The following is an 18,124-nucleotide window of genomic DNA, read 5'->3' on the forward strand; positions in this document are numbered from 1 at the left end:
GGGCTGGGCTGGCACTGCTGCATCTCGGGGGTGAGGTGGGGCGCCGAGTGATCACGTCACGGGCGGTTGGCTTCACGGAGGCTGGAGCCCAGCCCGGGTCCTGGTGCCGGTGCAAGCGGCCCGGGCCCGATCCCTTTTCACTCTCCCCGCTCCCGCAGGGCACTGACCTCAAATGCCACGTACCCATCACCTAGGGTAACCGTACACAGATGCTCTTAGAGGCTCGCCCATGCACCTCTTTCTTCCGGCTCCCCAGTCAGGATCTGACTCGAGGGCCTTTCCTACCATGGCCAAGAACTCCGGCACAGTACACCGGTGTCCCCGTGCCACGCGATCCCACCTGGGAGTCCCTCCTTCTTGAGCCTTGCCGAACTACCAGAATCACTGCCTTTTTCCTCTGATGAAATAGACTATTTCAGACGGCGTAAGGGGAGAGAACAAGGAGCACGCACTCACCCAGAACACCAGCGCCTGGAGGTGACCGACGTCCCCGATTTCCCTCTTCCTCCTTTCTTCCGCTCTGTCTCCTCTGCAATGATAAAGAGACAAACAACGCCCATCACTCAGTGTGGGACCGCCACGGTGCTGGTGAACGGGGTGGGGGGGGGGGGCGGTCCGCGTACACCCCCGCCAGAGTAACCCTGAGAGAGAGTGCCTTCGGTTCCTATTCGTACCGGCACCCCCGGGTCAACCAAACACTTCCGAACAAGGCGCAAGCATGAAGAATCAGCTCCACTCGTCCTTCCGAAATGGCACGGGTGCCATCCGGGGCAGGGGGGGCCGTTAAGACAGAAGCAGTCTGTACACAAAGAAGCGCGTCCGGTGAAACCCTTGGTCCCGTCATCCCCCCAAAACGCTTTCCGGTGGGAAGCACAGCCATCACACCCTGGCGTTTACAGGCGCAGAGCGTGTCTCCTCGCCTCTGCACCCGTGGGACTACGGCGGGACACCCCCAGGCATCCTGGCAAGCCCGCGCGCGTCCTCCACAACTTGCCAGCGGCTCCTACGACGCGTGGGTAAAGGGGCACCAACTCGTCTCCCCTCGGGCCGCACAAAGGTCCACCGCACGGACTTTCCGGGCATAAGGGCACGTGCTCTGGGACGTGGCCCACTTGAGATTTACCCTGCTCCTCTCCTCTGGGTGGAGGCGGACGCCGGAAAACGTACCCTGCTCTCGCTCACCCACACCCTGGTAACTACGACTCAGTGGCCCGCGCCTCAGAGCCGGTTCCGTGGGAGACACGAGAGGAGAGGGAGGAACAAGGCGGAAGCCCAGCGCCCAAAGACGAGGGGCACGTGAGACATCCTATGCTCCTGCCTCCGGGCACACACAAGGGCACCCTACCCTGGGCAGCTGTCCGAAAAGAACCAGAGGGGACCTAGCGGAACACGACGTCGACTCCGCACAGACGTGCCAACGCCACGGCACGCCCATAGTGCCGTGAGAGCAGCCGAAAAGGCAGAAGACTACCTATCACTACGTGAGCCTGGTGGGATCAGGGAGCAGGCGACATGCACACAGCCCTCTGCGGCCCGTTGGCTTCACCTGCATTCAACCCCGGGAGCATACATACGCTGGCAGAAAGGACGCGTGCTTCCCTCCGCACACGGGGACAACTTGGGAGCGGCCACCGAGCAACGGTGAGGGCTTTGGCTTTGACTGGCAGAAAGTTCTATCCACGGCGGCGCCCCCGAGGCGCTTACAGGGAAAAAGTACAAGAGAAGGGACCTTTTGTACACGCTCTAGAAGCGTACGTACACGTGCTTACATATGACGCACGCGTGATACGCACGCGCGCCCACGCACACGTCCGTGTACCTGCGTGTTTACGAATGAACGAGTGGAGCAGGGAACGAGTCCGGGGGGTTTGAGGCCAGAGTACAGACACACTCCCGTGGAGAGCTCCCCAGAAGGGTCTGCTGAACAGATGGCCCTCCCCAAGGTCACCTGCCTTTGCGGACCGGACCTACCCCTGTCCCAGCAACTCCAAACCACCTCCCTGCACCCCCTACCCCGGGCACTCCATGGCAGAGTGACTGCCTGACTGACACCCCTGGAGCTGAGCAGGGGCAATCTGCCCCAGCTCCCTGGCACCCCGTCAGTTCCTCCCGCTGCCACAGTGGCCTAGACCCTCTCGGGCCTGCTCCTGAGCCCTTAAGCCAGTTCACGTACCTGGATGAGAACAGCAGAGAGGCAACCACGCAGGAAGAGGAGAAACCCAGGTCCTTGTGCCACCTCTAGCTGGGAATCAATGTCCTGAGAGAGCTAGGGTTCTGCCCGACACGAACCAGGTGGGTGCCCGTCCTAAGGTGTGCAGACATGACAGGGTCCCGGTCGCCAGGACATGTGGCCCAGGCAACGTGGACTCGAAACCGCTCCCAGAGGGGTGTGGAGATGGACCCACCGATGCAAGGGTTCCTTGGGATGCCTCTACCTGTGCGCTCCTACTGCCAAGGAGAAGCCCCCAAAGGAAGAGACACCACCTCCCCCAACCCCCCAGCAGGGCCCACCCCACTCGGAAGGCTAGGATGGCTCTTGGGCCTCCCTGGGCCTCTGTCCCTGGGCCTTTTTTGATCCGCAAAGGGCGGAGGGAGAGGCCGCGCTCGCGAAGGTGCTGGGCATTTCTGGAGCAACAGTGCCATCAAGCGGAAGCTTTTTGAGCACGGCCTCCAGCCCCTGCCTGTGGATGTACCTTGGGGAAGGCCTGTGACGGGAGGAGGGCTGCCTTTGGAGCACTCAGAGGACTCCCGGGCCGAACCTGGCCGCCGGGCACGCCTCCAGAGTAGGTGTGGAAGCGACACGCGGTGGGGTTCGGGGCCGGGCTCGCCCACCGAGGAGCCCCTGGCTGCCAGGCCCGGCCCGCCGCGCTCCCCACTCTCGGGGCCGGGGCCTCGGCAGCCGCCATGTTCAGGAACAAGGAGCTGAAGCTCCACCCCAGGGCATCTGGGCCCTGGATCCTGGGCCTCCCGGCAGGAGTGAGGTCGGCCAGTGGGGTCCCTGGGGTCTCAGGGCCACCGGGGACCCAGGACCCGTTGCCGGTGCCCCGGCGGTGGCCCCGGGCCCAGCCACCGTGGACCACGGGGAGAGGGGAGGAGGTGGCCGCCCGGTCCCCTGTCGGGGGCAGCACCCCGCAGACAGCCCGGAGAACCTTTCCTCCTTCCTGCTTGCTGCCAGACGCAGACCAGGAAGAGTAATGCAGGGGCACACTGCACGTTCCACTCTCTCACAGTTCCAGCTGTGTTTCGGTCTGTTTACTTCTGGCTCCCTCCAAGAGAGTCCGGGTCCCAGGGCCCGCCGGATCCCGGGAGGCCCTTCCTGGGCCTTGGGACACAGGGTATCCAGGACCCACCCGCGATGGGATGGAAGTGGGCCATGACCGGTACGCACAGAGGGACGGCACCGTCCGCAGCGAGGGGCTCCAGGTCCGTCTTCCTCGGGAACAGGAGCTTTGCGGCCGGGGGACGCCCTATTCCTAGGCCTCCCTCCCTGTGGACGACCCGGGGGTCCTCTCGTTTGGGGAAGACTCCTGGGATTTTTCACAAGCGGCTCCACGTTCTGCAGAGGCAGCCGCTGGCCCCGGCCAGAGGGGCACACTGAGAGCACCTGGGGCCGGCGAACAGTCAGAGCGCATAGTTCCCTCAGGACCAGGCCCCAAGGAAAGGCTCTGCCCACGTAAGGTCGCCTGACAACGTGTCGGGCCACTCACAGGCGCGAAAAGAGAGGGGCGCGGGGCGGGTTTCAGCACCCTTCCAGGAGGGGTACGTGTGGAGGGAGGGAGGGGTCCAGCCTGGAGACTTGCTCCCAGTCGGAAGCCCTCCCTCCACACCGCACCCCGACCCTCCCCCGCCCTGGGACCGGGCCCCCAAACCAGCCCACCACGCACCCCCACCCGGGCAGGGAAGAGCTGGGCAAAGGGCAGGAACGAGACACCGCACAGCTTGTTCCAGAAGCGGCCTATCGGGTCAGCCCGGGCCTTGAAGGCAGCCCCGTGTGCCCAGGGGTATGCACCTCGTTCCTGGCCTTCGCAGACAAGCTGGATGAGTGGTGGTCATGGGGGAGAGGGCAAGGCGGGGAGGCGTTTCTCTCAGTCCAACAGACCTGAGCTTCAGGCAGCCTCTTCAGATCTCTTCCCCTTGATTCCCTGGCTGGGCTGCAGGTGCAAGCACAGGGCCGAGGCCTGGAGGGCCAGGCCGCAGTGCAAGCCGGGGCCTTGCCTTCTCGTCGCTGAACTGAGGCTCAGGGCCTCGTGGGGAGAACGCTGAAGCGTGCTGCAAATGCCTGGCCCGGGGGTCCACTCGGCGGGGCTCACCTCAGCTTCTCTCCTCTCGGGTCCTGCCCTCTCCTCTCCGGGAACCCGGTCCGGGAGCCCTCGGGACAGGCCAGGCCAGGCCTGGGCCACAATCCCGGAGACCCTGGGAGATGGCACCGCAGCCACCGACTAGACTCTTGGGCACAGGTGAAGGTCTCCTCCTGCGGTGGCTCCTGCGTCCCGCGAGCGCCGTCCCCTTCTGGACTCCGACTGCCAGCTCTCACTGGGCCTCGGGCACCCTCGGCACTGGGTAGCCAGGCTCCACGTGTCGTCTCTGAGCTGGAGAGCAAAAGGTCACTGGGCCCGCCTCGGCCGCTGCCGCCAAGGGCGGCACAACTCCCGTGGCCCGCGGTGGTCTCTGGCTGGGCCGCCCCGCGGCCCAGAGAGGCTTCCGGGGCCCTGGGCCCGCCCAGGCCGAACCTGCTCTGGCTCCGAGGGGAAGGGACACGCGGCCAAGTGCCCGGAGAACCATCGCCTGGCCTCCTTCGGAGCAGCTTCCTCTAGTCCCGCCCGGAAGTGGCGGCCTCCAGGGTCCACCGAGACTCCGCTTCCTGTAGCCCCACACGCCAGGCGGCCGGGCTGTGCGCCCTGTGCCACTGCCCGTCTCTGGAGCGTCCACGGCACCGCCGGGCCTTGGGCCATGCTTCCCGCCCCTTCCCAGGCGGGGCTCTTGACTTCCAGGGGCCACTGTCCAGTGTTCCCGACTTCGATCCCTTGTCACTCCTCCCCACGAAGGGACGGGTACGGGGTTCGCGGCATAGGGGTTCGCGGCATCGGCGGACCCGTTCCTCTTGATGGCAGTACTGCACCACGAGTGGCAACCTGCCCTTCCCCTTCCCCTTCCCCTCCCCCAGGCCCTCTCCCTCTGCCCTTGGCCCAGGGAAAAACGAAATGCCAACCCCTGCCCAACCTGGCAAAAGCAACATGGCTCATCAACCTGGCCACTTCAGAGGGGCGCGCCTCAACGTCTGGCCCTCCATCCTGCGGAGCCTCGTCTCTGTGGGGCCCTCTTCGCCTGCCTTTATGACTCCGCATCCAGGCACCCAGCCGGGGACCGGCAGCTGTGTCTTTAGCAACCCACATTTGCCTAAGACCTCGGGAAACACTCTGAGTGTGAGCACACAGATCCAGTCACGTCTGGCCGGTGCCTGGCGAGGCACCTTCTCACCAGTCACCGACGGGCAAGCAGCCCGAAGCAAAGGGCCGGCGGCGGCCCACAGGCACAGACGCGGTGCGGGGCGAGCTCGGCCTCCTATGGCAAGACGATGGACGGCCCCCGAGGACCTGGCTCTTCTCCCATGGCGGCCCGGGGGCGGGGGGCTGGGAGTGGGGTTTGGTGTTCAGGCGTGGACGGTGGCACACACGGGTCCGAAGGGAGGGCGGCCGGGCGCTGCCCCAGAGACGCCGGAGCGGGTCAGTCTCCTGACACCGCCCAGGGGAAGGCCAGGGATGGGAAGACACCCCCGGGGTGGGTGTGTGGGTGGGTGTCGTCTCCCGCCAACTCGCTGTGCTTTACACCTCGGAGCGACTGGGAGCCACCGGGGACCCCTCTTTCGTTTCTTTCCGGTGCACTGGGGAATGTGGTTTAGACACAGGTTCCTGCCCTTAAGCGTCCTCTCAGCGCCTGCCTGGTTGTGCTGTCTTGGATGGAGGGCGGGGCGGGCCACTGGGTCCACTGCTGCCACCGGCCCCACCCATGTTGGCTGAAGGAACACACTCTGGATGCCAAGTGCTCCGGGGACACGAGGCCTTGGAAAGAGAAGAGAGCTCGGGTTCACCGCCGCCTCGGGAAGCACCACGCGTCCTCCGTGCTGGAAGGAACCGGAGGGACGGGACGGGACGGGACGGGAAGTGATCGCGTCTTCTCTCCTCTTCCCTCGCTTTTGTCTCAGCACGTCTTCCTCTCTTCCTCTAACTCCGAATCGGCTGCGCCTCCGGGCCTTGGCAATTCTTTCAAGCCGCGGTACTGAGGTGCGTCGAGGAAAGAAAACCCAAAAGAGCCCCGCCGTGCCGAGTGCACGTCTTCCGGGACCCACGCCCCACGCCGGATGACTTGACTCGACGCCCAGATAGTACCGTGAAGGGCTCTTGGGATGGCCAAACAGGGTCCTCGGGAAGGCAGAGTCACCCCAGAAAGGCCACGCTGCCCTTGCTGCTCGAACCCTGTCTCCGCCCTTCGCTAACCACCAAACGGCAGCCACGCCGCCGACCCCTGTGCCGTGACGCCTCGCTAAACCACGGCGCCACACGCTCACCAGCCCACCTGGAGAAGCCTTCAATTACTCTGAGCCAGGGTAGGAGGCGCCCTGCTCCCGGCAAGACTGTTTCAACAGAAGACAGGAGGGAGAAGGAACATACAGAGACAGAAAGAAAACACCTCCGGCTGCTGGTCACGCACCCACTCAGGCCACACTTCCCACACGGAAGAAGGGACGTACACCTCCTGAAAGGCCCCGCACTGTCAAGTTCCTTGGTCGCCTCTGTCCAAGAGGCAGACTTGGGGAGTGCAAGGAGCCCTACAGCGGGCTGCCCCGGGCCAGACCTCCACGCCGCCCAGCGGGCGCCCCCTCTTCATCATCCCGCAAGGGCACGTTCCCGAGTCCTTCCTGGCTTGGTGGAGGGCCGTGGTGGAGAGAGCTGGGCCCAAGAGCGATCGGGAGAGGACGGGAGGAACAGCTATCACGGGCTCCCCTCAGAGCACAGGAGGCAAAAAGCCCACGAGGCCTGGCTCTCCCTCAAAGGGTCTCCCACCGCCGGCCCCCACGTCGGGCTGGGCTGGCACTGCTGCATCTCGGGGGTGAGGTGGGGCGCCGAGTGATCACGTCACGGGCGGTTGGCTTCACGGAGGCTGGAGCCCAGCCCGGGTCCTGGTGCCGGTGCAAGCGGCCCGGGCCCGATCCCTTTTCACTCTCCCCGCTCCCGCAGGGCACTGACCTCAAATGCCACGTACCCATCACCTAGGGTAACCGTACACAGATGCTCTTAGAGGCTCGCCCATGCACCTCTTTCTTCCGGCTCCCCAGTCAGGATCTGACTCGAGGGCCTTTCCTACCATGGCCAAGAACTCCGGCACAGTACACCGGTGTCCCCGTGCCACGCGATCCCACCTGGGAGTCCCTCCTTCTTGAGCCTTGCCGAACTACCAGAATCACTGCCTTTTTCCTCTGATGAAATAGACTATTTCAGACGGCGTAAGGGGAGAGAACAAGGAGCACGCACTCACCCAGAACACCAGCGCCTGGAGGTGACCGACGTCCCCGATTTCCCTCTTCCTCCTTTCTTCCGCTCTGTCTCCTCTGCAATGATAAAGAGACAAACAACGCCCATCACTCAGTGTGGGACCGCCACGGTGCTGGTGAACGGGGTGGGGGGGGGGGGCGGTCCGCGTACACCCCCGCCAGAGTAACCCTGAGAGAGAGTGCCTTCGGTTCCTATTCGTACCGGCACCCCCGGGTCAACCAAACACTTCCGAACAAGGCGCAAGCATGAAGAATCAGCTCCACTCGTCCTTCCGAAATGGCACGGGTGCCATCCGGGGCAGGGGGGGCCGTTAAGACAGAAGCAGTCTGTACACAAAGAAGCGCGTCCGGTGAAACCCTTGGTCCCGTCATCCCCCCAAAACGCTTTCCGGTGGGAAGCACAGCCATCACACCCTGGCGTTTACAGGCGCAGAGCGTGTCTCCTCGCCTCTGCACCCGTGGGACTACGGCGGGACACCCCCAGGCATCCTGGCAAGCCCGCGCGCGTCCTCCACAACTTGCCAGCGGCTCCTACGACGCGTGGGTAAAGGGGCACCAACTCGTCTCCCCTCGGGCCGCACAAAGGTCCACCGCACGGACTTTCCGGGCATAAGGGCACGTGCTCTGGGACGTGGCCCACTTGAGATTTACCCTGCTCCTCTCCTCTGGGTGGAGGCGGACGCCGGAAAACGTACCCTGCTCTCGCTCACCCACACCCTGGTAACTACGACTCAGTGGCCCGCGCCTCAGAGCCGGTTCCGTGGGAGACACGAGAGGAGAGGGAGGAACAAGGCGGAAGCCCAGCGCCCAAAGACGAGGGGCACGTGAGACATCCTATGCTCCTGCCTCCGGGCACACACAAGGGCACCCTACCCTGGGCAGCTGTCCGAAAAGAACCAGAGGGGACCTAGCGGAACACGACGTCGACTCCGCACAGACGTGCCAACGCCACGGCACGCCCATAGTGCCGTGAGAGCAGCCGAAAAGGCAGAAGACTACCTATCACTACGTGAGCCTGGTGGGATCAGGGAGCAGGCGACATGCACACAGCCCTCTGCGGCCCGTTGGCTTCACCTGCATTCAACCCCGGGAGCATACATACGCTGGCAGAAAGGACGCGTGCTTCCCTCCGCACACGGGGACAACTTGGGAGCGGCCACCGAGCAACGGTGAGGGCTTTGGCTTTGACTGGCAGAAAGTTCTATCCACGGCGGCGCCCCCGAGGCGCTTACAGGGAAAAAGTACAAGAGAAGGGACCTTTTGTACACGCTCTAGAAGCGTACGTACACGTGCTTACATATGACGCACGCGTGATACGCACGCGCGCCCACGCACACGTCCGTGTACCTGCGTGTTTACGAATGAACGAGTGGAGCAGGGAACGAGTCCGGGGGGTTTGAGGCCAGAGTACAGACACACTCCCGTGGAGAGCTCCCCAGAAGGGTCTGCTGAACAGATGGCCCTCCCCAAGGTCACCTGCCTTTGCGGACCGGACCTACCCCTGTCCCAGCAACTCCAAACCACCTCCCTGCACCCCCTACCCCGGGCACTCCATGGCAGAGTGACTGCCTGACTGACACCCCTGGAGCTGAGCAGGGGCAATCTGCCCCAGCTCCCTGGCACCCCGTCAGTTCCTCCCGCTGCCACAGTGGCCTAGACCCTCTCGGGCCTGCTCCTGAGCCCTTAAGCCAGTTCACGTACCTGGATGAGAACAGCAGAGAGGCAACCACGCAGGAAGAGGAGAAACCCAGGTCCTTGTGCCACCTCTAGCTGGGAATCAATGTCCTGAGAGAGCTAGGGTTCTGCCCGACACGAACCAGGTGGGTGCCCGTCCTAAGGTGTGCAGACATGACAGGGTCCCGGTCGCCAGGACATGTGGCCCAGGCAACGTGGACTCGAAACCGCTCCCAGAGGGGTGTGGAGATGGACCCACCGATGCAAGGGTTCCTTGGGATGCCTCTACCTGTGCGCTCCTACTGCCAAGGAGAAGCCCCCAAAGGAAGAGACACCACCTCCCCCAACCCCCCAGCAGGGCCCACCCCACTCGGAAGGCTAGGATGGCTCTTGGGCCTCCCTGGGCCTCTGTCCCTGGGCCTTTTTTGATCCGCAAAGGGCGGAGGGAGAGGCCGCGCTCGCGAAGGTGCTGGGCATTTCTGGAGCAACAGTGCCATCAAGCGGAAGCTTTTTGAGCACGGCCTCCAGCCCCTGCCTGTGGATGTACCTTGGGGAAGGCCTGTGACGGGAGGAGGGCTGCCTTTGGAGCACTCAGAGGACTCCCGGGCCGAACCTGGCCGCCGGGCACGCCTCCAGAGTAGGTGTGGAAGCGACACGCGGTGGGGTTCGGGGCCGGGCTCGCCCACCGAGGAGCCCCTGGCTGCCAGGCCCGGCCCGCCGCGCTCCCCACTCTCGGGGCCGGGGCCTCGGCAGCCGCCATGTTCAGGAACAAGGAGCTGAAGCTCCACCCCAGGGCATCTGGGCCCTGGATCCTGGGCCTCCCGGCAGGAGTGAGGTCGGCCAGTGGGGTCCCTGGGGTCTCAGGGCCACCGGGGACCCAGGACCCGTTGCCGGTGCCCCGGCGGTGGCCCCGGGCCCAGCCACCGTGGACCACGGGGAGAGGGGAGGAGGTGGCCGCCCGGTCCCCTGTCGGGGGCAGCACCCCGCAGACAGCCCGGAGAACCTTTCCTCCTTCCTGCTTGCTGCCAGACGCAGACCAGGAAGAGTAATGCAGGGGCACACTGCACGTTCCACTCTCTCACAGTTCCAGCTGTGTTTCGGTCTGTTTACTTCTGGCTCCCTCCAAGAGAGTCCGGGTCCCAGGGCCCGCCGGATCCCGGGAGGCCCTTCCTGGGCCTTGGGACACAGGGTATCCAGGACCCACCCGCGATGGGATGGAAGTGGGCCATGACCGGTACGCACAGAGGGACGGCACCGTCCGCAGCGAGGGGCTCCAGGTCCGTCTTCCTCGGGAACAGGAGCTTTGCGGCCGGGGGACGCCCTATTCCTAGGCCTCCCTCCCTGTGGACGACCCGGGGGTCCTCTCGTTTGGGGAAGACTCCTGGGATTTTTCACAAGCGGCTCCACGTTCTGCAGAGGCAGCCGCTGGCCCCGGCCAGAGGGGCACACTGAGAGCACCTGGGGCCGGCGAACAGTCAGAGCGCATAGTTCCCTCAGGACCAGGCCCCAAGGAAAGGCTCTGCCCACGTAAGGTCGCCTGACAACGTGTCGGGCCACTCACAGGCGCGAAAAGAGAGGGGCGCGGGGCGGGTTTCAGCACCCTTCCAGGAGGGGTACGTGTGGAGGGAGGGAGGGGTCCAGCCTGGAGACTTGCTCCCAGTCGGAAGCCCTCCCTCCACACCGCACCCCGACCCTCCCCCGCCCTGGGACCGGGCCCCCAAACCAGCCCACCACGCACCCCCACCCGGGCAGGGAAGAGCTGGGCAAAGGGCAGGAACGAGACACCGCACAGCTTGTTCCAGAAGCGGCCTATCGGGTCAGCCCGGGACTTGAAGGCAGCCCCGTGTGCCCAGGGGTATGCACCTCGTTCCTGGCCTTCGCAGACAAGCTGGATGAGTGGTGGTCATGGGGGAGAGGGCAAGGCGGGGAGGCGTTTCTCTCAGTCCAACAGACCTGAGCTTCAGGCAGCCTCTTCAGATCTCTTCCCCTTGATTCCCTGGCTGGGCTGCAGGTGCAAGCACAGGGCCGAGGCCTGGAGGGCCAGGCCGCAGTGCAAGCCGGGGCCTTGCCTTCTCGTCGCTGAACTGAGGCTCAGGGCCTCGTGGGGAGAACGCTGAAGCGTGCTGCAAATGCCTGGCCCGGGGGTCCACTCGGCGGGGCTCACCTCAGCTTCTCTCCTCTCGGGTCCTGCCCTCTCCTCTCCGGGAACCCGGTCCGGGAGCCCTCGGGACAGGCCAGGCCAGGCCTGGGCCACAATCCCGGAGACCCTGGGAGATGGCACCGCAGCCACCGACTAGACTCTTGGGCACAGGTGAAGGTCTCCTCCTGCGGTGGCTCCTGCGTCCCGCGAGCGCCGTCCCCTTCTGGACTCCGACTGCCAGCTCTCACTGGGCCTCGGGCACCCTCGGCACTGGGTAGCCAGGCTCCACGTGTCGTCTCTGAGCTGGAGAGCAAAAGGTCACTGGGCCCGCCTCGGCCGCTGCCGCCAAGGGCGGCACAACTCCCGTGGCCCGCGGTGGTCTCTGGCTGGGCCGCCCCGCGGCCCAGAGAGGCTTCCGGGGCCCTGGGCCCGCCCAGGCCGAACCTGCTCTGGCTCCGAGGGGAAGGGACACGCGGCCAAGTGCCCGGAGAACCATCGCCTGGCCTCCTTCGGAGCAGCTTCCTCTAGTCCCGCCCGGAAGTGGCGGCCTCCAGGGTCCACCGAGACTCCGCTTCCTGTAGCCCCACACGCCAGGCGGCCGGGCTGTGCGCCCTGTGCCACTGCCCGTCTCTGGAGCGTCCACGGCACCGCCGGGCCTTGGGCCATGCTTCCCGCCCCTTCCCAGGCGGGGCTCTTGACTTCCAGGGGCCACTGTCCAGTGTTCCCGACTTCGATCCCTTGTCACTCCTCCCCACGAAGGGACGGGTACGGGGTTCGCGGCATAGGGGTTCGCGGCATCGGCGGACCCGTTCCTCTTGATGGCAGTACTGCACCACGAGTGGCAACCTGCCCTTCCCCTTCCCCTTCCCCTCCCCCAGGCCCTCTCCCTCTGCCCTTGGCCCAGGGAAAAACGAAATGCCAACCCCTGCCCAACCTGGCAAAAGCAACATGGCTCATCAACCTGGCCACTTCAGAGGGGCGCGCCTCAACGTCTGGCCCTCCATCCTGCGGAGCCTCGTCTCTGTGGGGCCCTCTTCGCCTGCCTTTATGACTCCGCATCCAGGCACCCAGCCGGGGACCGGCAGCTGTGTCTTTAGCAACCCACATTTGCCTAAGACCTCGGGAAACACTCTGAGTGTGAGCACACAGATCCAGTCACGTCTGGCCGGTGCCTGGCGAGGCACCTTCTCACCAGTCACCGACGGGCAAGCAGCCCGAAGCAAAGGGCCGGCGGCGGCCCACAGGCACAGACGCGGTGCGGGGCGAGCTCGGCCTCCTATGGCAAGACGATGGACGGCCCCCGAGGACCTGGCTCTTCTCCCATGGCGGCCCGGGGGCGGGGGGCTGGGAGTGGGGTTTGGTGTTCAGGCGTGGACGGTGGCACACACGGGTCCGAAGGGAGGGCGGCCGGGCGCTGCCCCAGAGACGCCAGAGCGGGTCAGTCTCCTGACACCGCCCAGGGGAAGGCCAGGGATGGGAAGACACCCCCGGGGTGGGTGTGTGGGTGGGTGTCGTCTCCCGCCAACTCGCTGTGCTTTACACCTCGGAGCGACTGGGAGCCACCGGGGACCCCTCTTTCGTTTCTTTCCGGTGCACTGGGGAATGTGGTTTAGACACAGGTTCCTGCCCTTAAGCGTCCTCTCAGCGCCTGCCTGGTTGTGCTGTCTTGGATGGAGGGCGGGGCGGGCCACTGGGTCCACTGCTGCCACCGGCCCCACCCATGTTGGCTGAAGGAACACACTCTGGATGCCAAGTGCTCCGGGGACACGAGGCCTTGGAAAGAGAAGAGAGCTCGGGTTCACCGCCGCCTCGGGAAGCACCACGCGTCCTCCGTGCTGGAAGGAACCGGAGGGACGGGACGGGACGGGACGGGAAGTGATCGCGTCTTCTCTCCTCTTCCCTCGCTTTTGTCTCAGCACGTCTTCCTCTCTTCCTCTAACTCCGAATCGGCTGCGCCTCCGGGCCTTGGCAATTCTTTCAAGCCGCGGTACTGAGGTGCGTCGAGGAAAGAAAACCCAAAAGAGCCCCGCCGTGCCGAGTGCACGTCTTCCGGGACCCACGCCCCACGCCGGATGACTTGACTCGACGCCCAGATAGTACCGTGAAGGGCTCTTGGGATGGCCAAACAGGGTCCTCGGGAAGGCAGAGTCACCCCAGAAAGGCCACGCTGCCCTTGCTGCTCGAACCCTGTCTCCGCCCTTCGCTAACCACCAAACGGCAGCCACGCCGCCGACCCCTGTGCCGTGACGCCTCGCTAAACCACGGCGCCACACGCTCACCAGCCCACCTGGAGAAGCCTTCAATTACTCTGAGCCAGGGTAGGAGGCGCCCTGCTCCCGGCAAGACTGTTTCAACAGAAGACAGGAGGGAGAAGGAACACACAGAGACAGAAAGAAAACACCTCCGGCTGCTGGTCACGCACCCACTCAGGCCACATTTCCCACACGGAAGAAGGGACGTACACCTCCTGAAAGGCCCCGCACTGTCAAGTTCCTTGGTCGCCTCTGTCCAAGAGGCAGACTTGGGGAGTGCAAGGAGCCCTACAGCGGGCTGCCCCGGGCCAGACCTCCACGCCGCCCAGCAGGCGCCCCCTCTTCATCATCCCGCAAGGGCACGTTCCCGAGTCCTTCCTGGCTTGGTGGAGGGCCGTGGTGGAGAGAGCTGGGCCCAAGAGCGATCGGGAGAGGACGGGAGGAACAGCTATCACGGGCTCCCCTCAGAGCACAGGAGGCAAAAAGCCCACGAGGCCTGGCTCTCCCTCAAAGGGTCTCCCACCGCCGGCCCCCACGTCGGGCTGGGCTGGCACTGCTGCATCTCGGGGGTGAGGTGGGGCGCCGAGTGATCACGTCACGGGCGGTTGGCTTCACGGAGGCTGGAGCCCAGCCCGGGTCCTGGTGCCGGTGCAAGCGGCCCGGGCCCGATCCCTTTTCACTCTCCCCGCTCCCGCAGGGCACTGACCTCAAATGCCACGTACCCATCACCTAGGGTAACCGTACACAGATGCTCTTAGAGGCTCGCCCATGCACCTCTTTCTTCCGGCTCCCCAGTCAGGATCTGACTCGAGGGCCTTTCCTACCATGGCCAAGAACTCCGGCACAGTACACCGGTGTCCCCGTGCCACGCGATCCCACCTGGGAGTCCCTCCTTCTTGAGCCTTGCCGAACTACCAGAATCACTGCCTTTTTCCTCTGATGAAATAGACTATTTCAGACGGCGTAAGGGGAGAGAACAAGGAGCACGCACTCACCCAGAACACCAGCGCCTGGAGGTGACCGACGTCCCCGATTTCCCTCTTCCTCCTTTCTTCCGCTCTGTCTCCTCTGCAATGATAAAGAGACAAACAACGCCCATCACTCAGTGTGGGACCGCCACGGTGCTGGTGAACGGGGTGGGGGGGGGGGGGCGGTCCGCGTACACCCCCGCCAGAGTAACCCTGAGAGAGAGTGCCTTCGGTTCCTATTCGTACCGGCACCCCCGGGTCAACCAAACACTTCCGAACAAGGCGCAAGCATGAAGAATCAGCTCCACTCGTCCTTCCGAAATGGCACGGGTGCCATCCGGGGCAGGGGGGGCCGTTAAGACAGAAGCAGTCTGTACACAAAGAAGCGCGTCCGGTGAAACCCTTGATCCCGTCATCCCCCCAAAACGCTTTCCGGTGGGAAGCACAGCCATCACACCCTGGCGTTTACAGGCGCAGAGCGTGTCTCCTCGCCTCTGCACCCGTGGGACTACGGCGGGACACCCCCAGGCATCCTGGCAAGCCCGCGCGCGTCCTCCACAACTTGCCAGCGGCTCCTACGACGCGTGGGTAAAGGGGCACCAACTCGTCTCCCCTCGGGCCGCACAAAGGTCCACCGCACGGACTTTCCGGGCATAAGGGCACGTGCTCTGGGACGTGGCCCACTTGAGATTTACCCTGCTCCTCTCCTCTGGGTGGAGGCGGACGCCGGAAAACGTACCCTGCTCTCGCTCACCCACACCCTGGTAACTACGACTCAGTGGCCCGCGCCTCAGAGCCGGTTCCGTGGGAGACACGAGAGGAGAGGGAGGAACAAGGCGGAAGCCCAGCGCCCAAAGACGAGGGGCACGTGAGACATCCTATGCTCCTGCCTCCGGGCACACACAAGGGCACCCTACCCTGGGCAGCTGTCCGAAAAGAACCAGAGGGGACCTAGCGGAACACGACGTCGACTCCGCACAGACGTGCCAACGCCACGGCACGCCCATAGTGCCGTGAGAGCAGCCGAAAAGGCAGAAGACTACCTATCACTACGTGAGCCTGGTGGGATCAGGGAGCAGGCGACATGCACACAGCCCTCTGCGGCCCGTTGGCTTCACCTGCATTCAACCCCGGGAGCATACATACGCTGGCAGAAAGGACGCGTGCTTCCCTCCGCACACGGGGACAACTTGGGAGCGGCCACCGAGCAACGGTGAGGGCTTTGGCTTTGACTGGCAGAAAGTTCTATCCACGGCGGCGCCCCCGAGGCGCTTACAGGGAAAAAGTACAAGAGAAGGGACCTTTTGTACACGCTCTAGAAGCGTACGTACACGTGCTTACATATGACGCACGCGTGATACGCACGCGCGCCCACGCACACGTCCGTGTACCTGCGTGTTTACGAATGAACGAGTGGAGCAGGGAACGAGTCCGGGGGGTTTGAGGCCAGAGTACAGACACACTCCCGTGGAGAGCTCCCCAGAAGGGTCTGCTGAACAGATGGCCCTCCCCAAGGTCACCTGCCTTTGCGGACCGGACCTACCCCTGTCCCAGCAACTCCAAACCACCTCCCTGCACCCCCTACCCCGGGCACTCCATGGCAGAGTGACTGCCTGACTGACACCCCTGGAGCTGAGCAGGGGCAATCTGCCCCAGCTCCCTGGCACCCCGTCAGTTCCTCCCGCTGCCACAGTGGCCTAGACCCTCTCGGGCCTGCTCCTGAGCCCTTAAGCCAGTTCACGTACCTGGATGAGAACAGCAGAGAGGCAACCACGCAGGAAGAGGAGAAACCCAGGTCCTTGTGCCACCTCTAGCTGGGAATCAATGTCCTGAGAGAGCTAGGGTTCTGCCCGACACGAACCAGGTGGGTGCCCGTCCTAAGGTGTGCAGACATGACAGGGTCCCGGTCGCCAGGACATGTGGCCCAGGCAACGTGGACTCGAAACCGCTCCCAGAGGGGTGTGGAGATGGACCCACCGATGCAAGGGTTCCTTGGGATGCCTCTACCTGTGCGCTCCTACTGCCAAGGAGAAGCCCCCAAAGGAAGAGACACCACCTCCCCCAACCCCCCAGCAGGGCCCACCCCACTCGGAAGGCTAGGATGGCTCTTGGGCCTCCCTGGGCCTCTGTCCCTGGGCCTTTTTTGATCCGCAAAGGGCGGAGGGAGAGGCCGCGCTCGCGAAGGTGCTGGGCATTTCTGGAGCAACAGTGCCATCAAGCGGAAGCTTTTTGAGCACGGCCTCCAGCCCCTGCCTGTGGATGTACCTTGGGGAAGGCCTGTGACGGGAGGAGGGCTGCCTTTGGAGCACTCAGAGGACTCCCGGGCCGAACCTGGCCGCCGGGCACGCCTCCAGAGTAGGTGTGGAAGCGACACGCGGTGGGGTTCGGGGCCGGGCTCGCCCACCGAGGAGCCCCTGGCTGCCAGGCCCGGCCCGCCGCGCTCCCCACTCTCGGGGCCGGGGCCTCGGCAGCCGCCATGTTCAGGAACAAGGAGCTGAAGCTCCACCCCAGGGCATCTGGGCCCTGGATCCTGGGCCTCCCGGCAGGAGTGAGGTCGGCCAGTGGGGTCCCTGGGGTCTCAGGGCCACCGGGGACCCAGGACCCGTTGCCGGTGCCCCGGCGGTGGCCCCGGGCCCAGCCACCGTGGACCACGGGGAGAGGGGAGGAGGTGGCCGCCCGGTCCCCTGTCGGGGGCAGCACCCCGCAGACAGCCCGGAGAACCTTTCCTCCTTCCTGCTTGCTGCCAGACGCAGACCAGGAAGAGTAATGCAGGGGCACACTGCACGTTCCACTCTCTCACAGTTCCAGCTGTGTTTCGGTCTGTTTACTTCTGGCTCCCTCCAAGAGAGTCCGGGTCCCAGGGCCCGCCGGATCCCGGGAGGCCCTTCCTGGGCCTTGGGACACAGGGTATCCAGGACCCACCCGCGATGGGATGGAAGTGGGCCATGATCGGTACGCACAGAGGGACGGCACCGTCCGCAGCGAGGGGCTCCAGGTCCGTCTTCCTCGGGAACAGGAGCTTTGCGGCCGGGGGACGCCCTATTCCTAGGCCTCCCTCCCTGTGGACGACCCGGGGGTCCTCTCGTTTGGGGAAGACTCCTGGGATTTTTCACAAGCGGCTCCACGTTCTGCAGAGGCAGCCGCTGGCCCCGGCCAGAGGGGCACACTGAGAGCACCTGGGGCCGGCGAACAGTCAGAGCGCATAGCTCCCTCAGGACCAGGCCCCAAGGAAAGGCTCTGCCCACGTAAGGTCGCCTGACAACGTGTCGGGCCACTCACAGGCGCGAAAAGAGAGGGGCGCGGGGCGGGTTTCAGCACCCTTCCAGGAGGGGTACGTGTGGAGGGAGGGAGGGGTCCAGCCTGGAGACTTGCTCCCAGTCGGAAGCCCTCCCTCCACACCGCACCCCGACCCTCCCCCGCCCTGGGACCGGGCCCCCAAACCAGCCCACCACGCACCCCCACCCGGGCAGGGAAGAGCTGGGCAAAGGGCAGGAACGAGACACCGCACAGCTTGTTCCAGAAGCGGCCTATCGGGTCAGCC

At 64.9% G+C, this 18,124-nt stretch overlaps 1 protein-coding gene across 1 annotated transcript in view; it reads right to left on the minus strand.

The window, feature by feature from the left end:
• The window catches only part of LOC309796273 (uncharacterized protein), a gene marked incomplete at its 5' end in the record, with an annotated part of 56,098 nt that overhangs the window by 17,442 nt on the left and 20,532 nt on the right, over positions 1-18,124 (minus strand). The window contains 3 exons of the mRNA XM_082609317.1: positions 457-529; positions 7,534-7,606; positions 14,611-14,683. Coding sequence (XP_082465443.1) covers positions 457-529; positions 7,534-7,606; positions 14,611-14,683 — 219 coding nt within the window. The remainder of the gene's footprint in view (positions 1-456; positions 530-7,533; positions 7,607-14,610; positions 14,684-18,124) is intronic.

The sequence above is a fragment of the Mesoplodon mirus genome (assembly GCF_964341445.2).
Source record: "Mesoplodon mirus genome assembly, chromosome: X".
Lineage (NCBI taxonomy): Eukaryota > Metazoa > Chordata > Mammalia > Artiodactyla > Ziphiidae > Mesoplodon > Mesoplodon mirus.